This window comes from Mytilus trossulus, chromosome 4 (genome assembly GCF_036588685.1).
Source record: "Mytilus trossulus isolate FHL-02 chromosome 4, PNRI_Mtr1.1.1.hap1, whole genome shotgun sequence".
Lineage (NCBI taxonomy): Eukaryota > Metazoa > Mollusca > Bivalvia > Mytilida > Mytilidae > Mytilus > Mytilus trossulus.
The window spans coordinates 9,072,396-9,085,098 of record NC_086376.1 but is presented as its reverse complement, the minus strand read 5'-3'; the positions used below and the strand labels follow the sequence as shown (position 1 = coordinate 9,085,098).

The 12,703-nt window shown below is 32.0% G+C and overlaps 1 protein-coding gene across 1 annotated transcript in view; it reads left to right on the top strand.

Moving 5' to 3' along the window:
• The window catches only part of LOC134714602 (chondroitin sulfate proteoglycan 4-like), a 30,832-nt gene extending 20,130 nt beyond the window's left edge, over nucleotides 1–10,702 (top strand). Inside the window, exon 3 of the mRNA XM_063575978.1 lies at nucleotides 2,430–10,702. Coding sequence (XP_063432048.1) covers nucleotides 2,430–4,891 — 2,462 coding nt within the window. The 3' untranslated portion in view covers nucleotides 4,892–10,702. The remainder of the gene's footprint in view (nucleotides 1–2,429) is intronic.
• The last annotated feature ends 2,001 nt before the right edge of the window (nucleotides 10,703–12,703 follow it).

Genomic DNA, 12,703 nt, shown 5'->3' with positions numbered 1-12,703 from the left:
GGAGAAAAAATAAATAAAAATCAACATTTTTAATTTTATTTTTTTTCCTATTTGGCAAAAATTAGGGTAGGAGGGTTCGTAAAACTAAAAATAAAAAAACTACGGCCTTATAGAACTCTAAAAATGTTAAATGTGAGAGAAGTAAAAAACCCATACATGTAGCCTGATTTAAAATGATAGGTTTATTATACAAGTACATATGACTGCATAGTACACTGAACTGTTCTGTTATCTAAACATAAATGAGACATAGAAAGATGCACATGTATTACTTTAGTGAAAGTGTTAGCCCTTTTGTTACCAAATATATAATTTACAGCTGTTAACAGTTTTAAAGGATTTTCTTTCCTTATTTACAATGCAACAATACTTGTGTGTAATAGTCGTAAATCTCAGCAGATTAGGTACACGTAAAGTACTTGAAAGCAAATTGTTAACTTTCACATCTGGTGAAATCTGATATGAGTTGTAGAATTTTGAGATCCATATTTAACCTTGTGACCAGGTGTGTCACAGATGTGATGTGATAGATGATTATTTAATAAAGGATCACCCATAAATAGGTGTTCTATAAATCTGATAATGTAACAGCCATTTCTCACACATTGTAACATGCTAAGTATTGTGACTATAGCTATGAATAGAAAAAAAACCCACAATAGTAACTCTGTCTACTACAGAAAAAGTATAATAGCAAGTAGGCATGCACCAACATTGTTAAAATAATACCTGAAGAAAGATGGTTACAATTAGCACTACAAACAGAAAAAAACTTAGCATTCAATGGTAAATTTTTATCAGTGATTGATGAGGAAAGGAAGGAAATCTAACTCAGTAACAAAGAGATAAATCGGATAGCTTAAATCATTTCCTTTAATGCATATCTGCACATCAGATAGTTTTCTCAGGAGGATAGAACATATTAAAAGATTTTCGTATCCGAGAAACCTGCATGGGTGTATTTTGATACTTTGAGGGACAAAAGAAAGGAGTTTTCTAGAAAACAATATTTGAATTGATCATAAGTTGAGGAAAGTACTAAAGTGATAAAGTTTGTTGTCTTTTCAATAATGATTATGGCACATAACTTTAAGGGTCAAATGTCATTATTCACCTCTGACCTTGACCTTTATTTAAAAAAAATACTCAAAAACCCTGAAAGATATGCAGAGAGTCATGAATGGTTCAACTCGACATGACAAGACTAATCAAATGAACTATTTTGTGAGTACATATATAGTATAGGATGATTCCCCCTGAATAATGCGGTGCATTACGTTTGCGCGCATTACCATTACATTTGCACGCAAAAATCATTACGTTTGCGCGCAGCTTTTGATTACAATTGCGCGCATTTTTTAGGACATGTAATAATACTTATTTATTTATTAATTTGTTTAATTATTTACAAGTATAAGTACCCCTTTCGTAAGTCTAAGTCCTCTGTTTACCAACGAAGAGGTGGAAGTGTGATTTCGAGCAGTATAACTCCGTTTTATTATGCACACGCACACGCACTAAATCCTATAAATATGTACATATATGATTCCTTTTTGTTGGTTTTTAATTCTAAGACATCCATGGTGTTGTGAACGTCATCTCTTGACTTTGGTGGAGTTTGGGTATTCCTTGTTCCTTTTTCGGTAGATAGCCATGGTTAAACTCTTCTGGTCTTTTTCAATAAGTGTTTCTTATTTGTACTCATGCCGAATCAAAATAAAGTTTTCTTATCTTATCTTATCTTATCTTCTTCTGAATGAAGTTACATGTATGCCTTAACTTGGCGGCTATAACGAGGATTATCATGATCACTTTATTCTTAGTTTCAGAATTCTATATGAACAACATATTATTTAAATTAACAAATATTTTCAAAATTAATAATTCAAAGTCACATTTATCATGAAAATAAAAAAAGATGTAGTCGTTTATAATTTAATTCAATTTCTATTTCTATTTTTACCTGAGTTTACCTGTAAAATTAATGCGCGCAATTGTAATCAAAAGCTGCGCGCAAACGTAAAACTTTTTAATCCCCAAATGCGCGCAAACGTAGTGCGCCCGAATAATGCCATGAAAAAAAAGTGTTTTTGTTGCTCTCAAGCAAATATGGCACATTGAATTTAGTCCCATGAGACAGTCTAATTCTAACCCTGTATTATAAATACATCATTATATAAAAGGACACAACTCTTATCACTTTACTGCAAAACACATATGAACATATATGTAAATGTATATTGGTTTTGCTCACTGTTAAAGGCTGTATAGTGACCTAGTTAGTTGTAAACTTCTGTGTAATTTGGTCTCTTGTTGAGAGTTGTCTTATTGGCAATTATCCCACATCTTTTTATTTTGATATAACACATTCTATAATTAATGTGGTGTTTGACACTATTGAACCCTCATTATATGTTGTATATTTTCAGGGGCAGATAATGGTGAATTCAGCTTCCATGTTTCTGATGGTGTCAACAGTGATGGTCGCTTACACAAGTTTTATGTGACTGCCAGATCTTTGTTTGTCACATTGGTTAGAAATTTAGAACTGAAGGTTTATCCTGGGAGAACTCAAGCCATTACTATCAGTCATTTATACGCCAAAACAAATGATCCTGGGAAAACTCATCCAATCATATACAATGTTATGGCAAAACCAAAAAAGGGTAGAATTATCACTCGATATAATCAACGACCACTAGAACTGCAGTCATTTAAACAAGATGACATAGAAAATGGACTTATCTTTTATGAACACACATCATTTGATACTGAATGGGATGAAAAAGATGTGTTTACTTTTGAAGTTTCCTCCTTGTATGCCTCCCCAGTCCAAGATCAGAGGTTTCAGATTGACATTTCATACACAAACATAGATAGAAGGGGCAGTGCCACTTTTAACGAAAAAGGAAAGTTATCAGTTAAAGAAGGAGGGGAGGTAATTCTTACAAGAGATCATGTTGATGTGACTGATTACATTCAGAGATTGCATACAGTAGATAGACAGCGTGTGGATGTTTCATTTATATTGGCTGCTATACCAAAGCATGGCAATATCTTGTTGCATGGAAATGAATTGATGCTTGGCCAGTCTTTTACACAGGACAATATCAATAGGCGACAAGTTAAATACAAACATGATGATTCAGAAACCATTGAGGATAATTTTATGGTTAAGTTAGAACTTTTGGATGGTGGTAAACTTCCAAACAGTGCTGCATTGAATTTTACTGTCAAAGTAACGCCTGTAAATGATGAATTATTCCGACTTGTCACTACCAATCCACGTTTATATGTCGTTCAAGGACTCAAGGTTGACATCACAAGTAATGACTTAAAAACTGAAGATTTAGATACTCCCTCAGATCAAATTATTTATGAACTTACAATCTTACCCAAAAATGGAATTATAGCTTTCAATGGTAATCCTCGTCAGCTGATCAATAGATTTTCTCAGAAGGATATAAACGATGGAAAAATACAATTCCAACATGATGGTAAAAGTCCATCAACAACTTTTCATTTCAGTGTATCTGATGGGATGTTCCCCGCCATCAGCAGGTCGTGTTACATTACTGTCATTCCAGTGTCTATAGAACTAATTAACGAACAACACATACAGCTGATGCAGTCAGATAACATTGTAGATATAACAGGTCAGAACGTAGCTGTGAAAACTAATGGTCTCAAGAATAATGTGTACTATAATATCACTTCCCCACCCCGTTACGGAGCTATTTATTCTGGCAAGTCAGTGATCTTGTCTTTTAAACAGACTGATATAGATGACGAGATAATATACTACAAACAACATGATCTTAGTTCTTACGTAGATTTCTTTATTGTGGATGTGTTTTATCCTGGAATAGTCCCTTTAGCGGTGATTCATAGTAGAAAAATAAACATTGGTGTAGAACCACTGATTGTTACAAACCCATTTACAGCCAGAATAGGTGAAAAAGTGGCTATAACTACTAAATATTTAGATGCAGGAAAGCTTGCTAACATTACTGGACATATGCCTCAGTTCAAAATCATTCAAAAGCCAATACATGGCCGAATATTGGGTCCAAAAAGAGTGAAAAGAAATACTGATTTGGAAACTCATTATGACGACATTGCATATTTTTCTCATGACGATATCGTACAAGGCAATGTGTTTTATTCCGTCGATAACATTCCATACCAGGAAGGATTATGGGATAGCTTTGGGTATATGTTGTCGGCTGATAGTGTACAACCAGCTGCTGGTAGATTTAGTATAAAACTAGCCCCTCCGGAAGGCTACACAACTCCAAGAATACTCAATGGTAATAGTACAGATGTAAATCCTAAAGGTCGAGAGGTGATAGAACCTGAAGTGAGAAGTGATTTTGTAATTGTTTTAGCAATTCTTATTCCATTGTTCATTTTACTCATTATAGTTTTGTTAGTGATATATTTCATTTGGAGAAGACGTCACCACCGAGAATATGTCCCACCTTCAAATGAAAAAAGACTAAGGCCCTCAATATCTGGCCCACTGACATTAGACCAACCTCATGTTCATATTGAACCTCAACAGGAAGTGACTCCCTGTTCTGATGATGAGGCATCGTTTTTTGACGATCATCAAAATTATTATAACCTACCGCCACCGAGAGGCAGAAATGATGAGTATAGACTCATAACACATGCTGATGGAAAATCAGAAGTTGGTTCAAAAGTGCCGCAATGTAAAGTGAGGTTATTAGCAGACGACAATGAAAGTGCGAGTAGAATGTCTGGATATAGTGTTAAATCAGATACAAGTACTGAACTGTTTGAATGGTCATCTTTAATGGATCCTGAAATACTGCAGCACTGTAGAACCACAAATCCAGTTTTACGTGATAATCAGTATTGGGTGTAATCCTAATTTGTTTTTGTTATCTTACACTGAATGTTCATTTTTTTGTTTTTCATTATCAATGTTAAAAAAATATTTCCATGTGTTGCCAAAACTTATTATTGAACTAGTGCTACCTGAGCTTGCTAAATGAAATTGTTTTCTCCTAAAATAGAAGAAAAAATTTGTTATGTTAATGTTAAATTTTTTTAAAAACAAGTTTTATCGATGTACTTTAACATGTTGCATGAAGAATGTACTTAATAATCACTGAAATTTCTTAATGTATCTAGATAAATTCAGAAGATATTATGAAAAACACATTTTAATAAATATAGAGCAAGGTAAAGAAAACACAAGTGTATAATTCATCAGTAATCTCTTCTGTAAGATGCTTCTAGCTATGGCAATTAAAACATTAAACATTTAAACATTTAAACATTTAAACAAGATCATCCAAATTAGAATGTAATGATTTTATTGCTTGTTTGACATTCATGATTTTGATTTTCTATGACCTTTTGTTTTAACTATTTAACTATGCATTGTAAATGTGATTTTAAAGTCTTTTGTATGCTTATCATTACATACATAGCTTTGTATGCAAAGAAATATTTTCCGGTTCTCGTTTGACCATCTTTTGAAAGCTTTTGCTTTATGTGTGATACAGTAGATTTTTAACAAAACATTGGTCATTTGCAATCATCATTTATATTTTCTATATTGTCTATCTGGTTTAATTTTTATTTACAATATACACTTTGTTTAGTTTGAAATAGTTGAGGTTTTTGTATCACAAACTGTCCAAGCGTGACTTATTTGGCAGTTGAAGGTATTTAAGATGTGTATCTACAAATTCACTGGTCAAGGTCGTTAAAAACTTCCATCATCATTGGCTGATTTTGTCAATTTATCTGAGAGGTTAGTGATATGGAAATGACTTTTAATAGATGCAACAGAAGTTGAAATATTTTGTCTTTGTCCTGATAAAAGCACTCATTAATGAAAGCTTATAAAAGTAAATCGAAAATGTAACATTTTTTTTTAAGAGTTTGGTTTAAATTTGTTGCAATCAAATATACCATACATGTGCATTGTATAGTTGTGTTGGTTTAACATTTTGTGATATGTGAGGTGCTAGTATGTTAACTAATCAAATGAGATTGTAATGTCAAAGTTTTTCTGGATGTAAACAAGTAACTTTTTTTTATAGAACCACAGTGTATATCAGAATTATGTAATCATTGAAACTGACAGTTCTTATTCATCAAGTTCACCACAAATTACATCTAGTAGTTCAGCTAAGAGAAACATTTTGTATGTGCACCAGAGGCGGATTCAGGGGGGGTGCCCTCCCCCTTTTTGGGAAAAAATTTGGTTGCTTATATAGGGAATCACTGAAGCATGACTGGAGCGGGCCCCCTCTTAGGTCAGTCAGTGGGCCCCAACTTATGAAAAATTCTGGATCCGCCACTGTGCACTTTACATTTTATAAGTTTTTTTCACTTGAGATTTAAAAATAATATAACCATGATAACTGTCATTTCTATAAGCCTAAGCCTTTTGATCTTTTTATGAAATTCATTTGGAATTTTGTAAATGTACACTTAATGCATAGTTTTCATTTTTGTTGTCAAATTAATCTAACATAATGCTTGAGTTATTTATAATATGCATTAGATTCGAGATTCTTCGTAGTTGGAAACAGTTCAGAATAAGTGAATAAGTGATAACATTATACAATTTTTCATAGTCAACAAATAAATTAGAAATGTCTGGAACCTAATATGAATCTTTCCATTTTACCATATCAGTTATTTTAATCAACATTAGTTTTATTAAAAACATTCTCCACTCCAGTCATATATGCCAGTATTGGTGTTTTAAGCACATTTTTCTAATGGCTCTAGCTCAATCAATCAGATCTCAGACCTTCGTCTGTATGCTGGAATCATCTGATCATATTTACTGCCATAAAGTTTGATCTTATAACATTGATATTAGTCTGTTTGCTTTTCCTGATGGTAATTTATTGATATTTTTGGTTTTTCCAATCTCATATCATATAATTATTCCAATTGTCCATATATATGTTCTATAAAATTGTTAGACTAAGTATGTTACAATGAAAGGTTATTTAGTAATGGGTCATTTAAAATGTATACCTAGAGTAATAGAGATGGAGTCTTTTTAATTAGTTTAGACACCAGATCTGCCTCTCTCAAATAAACATTACAGATTTCCTAGTTTTACACATACATGTAGGTTTATTGTATTATAAGAGATTACATATAGATCTGATAAGTAACAGTGACCACACTGAGTGTATTATAATTGTTTTTCCTTACTTTAAAGGACACTTTTATTGTCCAAATTGAAAACAAATTAGTAGCAACGGTTCTATTAAGTTAATGGCTCTTTGTCCAGATATTGAATTAGATAGGTAAATGAAGGTGTCTCCCTGTTTATTACTGATGTTGAGGTTATTAGGGACAAACAGCTAGGATGCTTCTCCTTTTCATCTCTATAATGTATTATTCAATAGTAATATAAAAAGGTGTTCCCTCAATGGTGTAGGAATGAAGCGTATGATATAATTTTCTACTGTGAATGGATATTATACAATTTTTCTGACTGTAAAAATCAATGTAATGTGATTAGTGTCTAGATGTCTGTTCTTTCTATGTGGATCTGAGAGAAAAGCAACTAGGTTAATTCTAGAAAACCTTTGGGATTTCCGTTTTCTTCTAATTTGTTAGAGTGATAATGAATTTTAGCTCTATAATTATTAATATCTGACTTTATTTATTTAAATTGCTTCCAAATGGTTTTATGTCAGAACGGGGAGCATTGCATAAGTGTCTTTAGAGAGCATTAACTTTATGCAGTTCAGTAGTTGTATGAAACAGTAAATAAGTTATTTTATCTTTTTGCCAATAAATTTACATTAAATTCTATTAATGTTATAGAACAGTTTGATAAGGATTTTATTGATAAATGTTAATCACTGTTTGGAAGAGAAGAAATCTTCAGTTTGTGTTGGAATTTTTTAAGAACATTGCCTAGTTCTTATCATTATGCTTAAAAATTGGTTTTGCCATAAAGAAAATCCTGTGTATAGCTATAACTGTTGTTAATATAACACAAAGCCCTCTATATGCCTGTAGTTATATTGCATCAATCTATATTAGACAATGGTTTGATAACAGCAGTATTTATTCAGTTCTATATTAGGCAGCCGAGAAGTTTTGATTAGGTTAAGTTTATCTTGTGCTGTAATCAATCTGTTGATGAGAAGACATCCTACTCAATCAGAGGACAATGACGGGAGAATTATTGATTTATATAAACGAACGATGCTTTTAATTATTATATTCTGGGTTCCTTTTGTTTTGCTCAACCCAGTTAGAGGAAAATGAACAATTTGAGAACAAACAGGCTCTTAGTATAAATGTACTTTAGAAACTTTATTACATTGTAGGTGTGGATCAAGAATGTGATTTGGGGTTGGGATGGGATTGGAGGTACCCCTGTCTTAATTCTATGCAAATAAGCGTACTTTGATAAAACAATGCTTATACGATGAAACATATTTCCACTTGAAAGGTTTAACAACAATGAAGATAGTAAGTTTTGTAAAATGGCAAAAGCTTTTTCCCTGAATCTTTTTAGTACCAGACTGCTTATAAAACAGAGGAGGCAGAATGGACATAGTTAGGATTTTTTTCTTTAACTTTTATAATTGATGGAAAAAACAAAACAAACAAAAATTAAATACATTCATTTTGTACTAAGCCAGCCAGCTTATAAGGAAAACACTCTTTAATTTTTTTTGAGGGGTGAAATACATGATTTTGAATATCAATTTAGGAACTAGTTATAGTTTTGCTTAATGGTTCTGAAGTTCGAAGCTTTGATATATGAAAACAGTATTATGTTGCGACCTATACTTATTCGTTATTTTGAAAGACTTATAACCCATTCATCTTACAATGTTGCAGTATTGAAACTTACATAAGAATCCATGTGTTTTCCTTATACATTATAAATTTAGTACTATGGTTTCATTATTAGTTCATGAAGTACTTTGTGTGTAAAAAATTGCCGCTTTTAGGGACTAGATATATTTACACAAATGTTCTTAATTTAACTCAAAATCATGAATGTAATCTACATATATGTAACTTGTATATAACTGTAATGAATATGTGATAGGTTTAATTAACCAGCCTTATATGTACAAAGATTGTGATATATATGGACAGCTTTGTATCATTATGCATGTATGTTATTTTATAATTGACAATTTTTTTCGTGCTTCATTGTGCTTGAGGAGTGTGAACATGTTGCATGAGTGTTGAATCATATAATCAATACCTTACTTAGGATTCCATTCACCCAGTCATCAGATGTGTTGTTATATCATTATTGTACAATTTTAGTATTAGTTTTCACAAAATTACATGTCAATTTACAATCAAGATTAACAAAATGGGATAGTGTTTTTATGGACAGATGTTAAACCATGGTGATTCATATATCAGTAAATTAATCAACAATCAACTATATAAGTGACAAAATGTTAAATATGGACATGTTAATGTTTAAAATCTTCACTGCTGATTGCATTTGATGAGATTTCTTGCTTTCTTTAGAACTTCTTATATAAAATATCAAAGTAGTTAAAAATCCCACTTCTGCACTTTAAAGTTTTTTCTCGATTTTAAGTCATTTTTAAAACCAATAAAAATAACTGTTATAGCAAACCAGTACTGGTACATATGGGTACTGTTAAATTAAAATAACATCTGCTAAACTGAAATATCAGTTCCATTAGAAGTATTGAGGAAATTGAAAATTATGTTCAGCAAGAGCAGTTCCTTTGACAGCTATTTCAATTAGTGCCTGATGTTTCAAATTTCCTGAGCTTTGAAAGTGGGAAGAGTTCTTTGTAAAGAGAATTCTCTCATGGTTAAGAAAAAAAATATTTCATAGGTTTGATCTGAAGTATTGTGCATTTTGAATTTTATTTAGTACATGCTACACAGAAGACTATTTCTAAATACCCAACTTAAAATTACGATTTAATTGGGAAAGCATATATTAGATTATCTTGATGGTATATTTTTGGGCAAAAATAAAGAAAGCTATTTGTATATATTTGATTGGATATTGGAAGTTGCAATCCCTTCATTACTTTAAAACGGCTTTGTATTCAAAGCATAATTAGCAAAAAATTACAAAAAGGGAAAGGGAGAAATTGTTTGGAGAGAATCTAAAGAGTCATATACCTGTCCTTTATAAAGTGTCCTAGTGGGATGACTAGGGGTAATGAACAGGGTTGAGTTCAATATTGTAGCTGCTACACAGTGCTACGTAGATTTTGACTATTGAACGTGTAGCTATATACTAGCTGCTACATAAATTTTGATAGCAGCTAGCTGCTACGATATTGAACTCAACCCTGTTGTCTAAATTAATAAGGAAAGGGGTGGATGTCATTAGGTTTCGAAGATGGAATTGTAAGGATAGATCATGGGAAAAGAGATTAAGGGGGAGGGGGAGGGACAAAAAATGTTGAATAGAAGTCAGAATGAATGAAGTAAAACAATAATATTGTGAGAAAGTGCTGTGTATAATGCTTTTTGTAACTTGTAAACTTTTGTTGATGTTAGTGAAAAATGTTTGGTTGTTATTTTGTTTGAATGAGATTGTTATAAATGTTTTTTGAGTATATATGCAATATCATTAATTACACTTTGTTACTTATTTTCTTTTGTTTTGAGAATACTTGTGCCAATTGGGGATACAAGAAATAAATCATGTTCAAATACAGTGTGGTTTTGTATAATTGGCCATCATTATTATTCCTTATTTGAATAGTCTGGTATTTTGTCAGACCATACAATAAATTATAACCAAAATTATTGACAGACCATTGTGTATGCAAAATCTCAAAACACATTAGTACATGCAGATTTGGACAAATGGTACAAAGAGGGTTACTCTTCCTTTAAAACATGCAAGTTTGTCCCATAGGGCCAAGTGAACTTTAGTCGTCAATGTTTTCTGTCAGTCTGACTTTCAAAATCAGATGCAAAGAAATTGCTAATGAATCTTATCAAATTGGGACATCTTGAAGGTCAAGATCACAAATTGCATATATTATTGAAGCTTCAATGAAAAGATTAGAGAAGGACAACAACAAATGAAGTCCATAAAACGCCAAAAAAAAAAGACAGGAACATGAAATACATAATTCTATGTGAACATCATATAAAGGTGGATCTGTTGTAGCAACTATTTGTGTTGCTCTTAATTTTTATTTTTGTACTATATTTGGTTATTTGTCTTTACTGTGTTTTGTGTATGTAACTGGATAACTGTGAACCACCTGATTGCCTTAGCAATGAAATCTGGTCCAAGATGAAGTCATAGAAAGCCAGTGGCGGATCCAGAACTTTTCCTAAAGGGGGGGGACTGACCTAAGGGGGGCCCGCTCCAGTCATGCTTCAATGATTTCCTATATAATCAACCAAATTTTCCCCAGCTATGAAAGCTGTGTTTGCTATATAGACATAAGAAGATATGATATGAGTGCCAATGAGACAACTCTCCATCCAAATCATATTTTGTAAAAGTAAACCTCCATATGTCAAATTACTGTCTATTTACATTATGTTGTCTTCATAATTACAGGTAGACAATTGATGTGAAAATAAATGCAATAACATGCAATGTTCTAGAAGAAGAATCACACTATTTCCTGAATTTATTTGCAACAGTGAAATAATTTATGTGGTCTGTCTTGCTTAAAATAGATATACATTTGTCTTATACATCTTTACGTCTCTTGACTTCAGCATCCAAAAAGACCTACAACCTGGTGAAGTCATATCTGCCTTCTGTTCCAATAAATATTATTAAGATGGTTTGGGTATGCTCCTTTTGCTTTATTGACGAAAACCGATGACACCACATAAGATCAAAAGAAGAATAGGGGCTAATAAAGGTTTTACAAAACCTAAGTGCAAACTAAGTTATTCTTTTGAACTCTTAAAACACAACACAATCTACAATCGCCCTTATGAAACTTAAATGAGACTATTGTTTTCAAGAGACAAACTAGTTGATTTTTCAGACTAAGACCATTGCTGTCGGAGATGCAATCTAACAACATTAGTAAAATCACAGTATTTGTATCGATAAAAAAAAACAGCCAAAAAGCATGAAAATTAAAAAAACAGCCAAAAAGCATGAAAATTTTCATCTGTGATGCATTTTATAGGACCTTGAAATGCTGAAAACAATATGACTATCTGATTTAATTGGTCAGTTGGTTTTTGGATGGCTTTTGGCTTTCGATGGATTCTATACATATCCTAAATTCATATGTTAAAAAGCATGCAACTTGAACAAATGCATGTGTTCAATATATACAGGATTAATAGAAATAACAGCAAAAGTTGAACACAACAAACTATTTAAGTCGACAAACTATCAATAAAAGAAAAATAGACAAAGAATATGCATGAGGAATGGACAGGCTGACATAGTCTCAGCCAAAATTGAGGTTAAATTTCCCTTATTTTAACTTTTCCACGGGAACCTATACCATTTTTACACTCATCTTGTCGATATGTGGTACCAATCACTACACTAGCTATAGATGCGCATTAAGACAACTATTTAGTAATAACTTTTCAATGATGCTTGAAGTTAAAGTACTCAAGCCCCTAATTGGACACTAAGATATAACCGTGTTTGTCGGTATATGCATACGCTGACATAGTACTTCCAATACTTCACATGTCAATGCAAAAATGAAAGTTATGA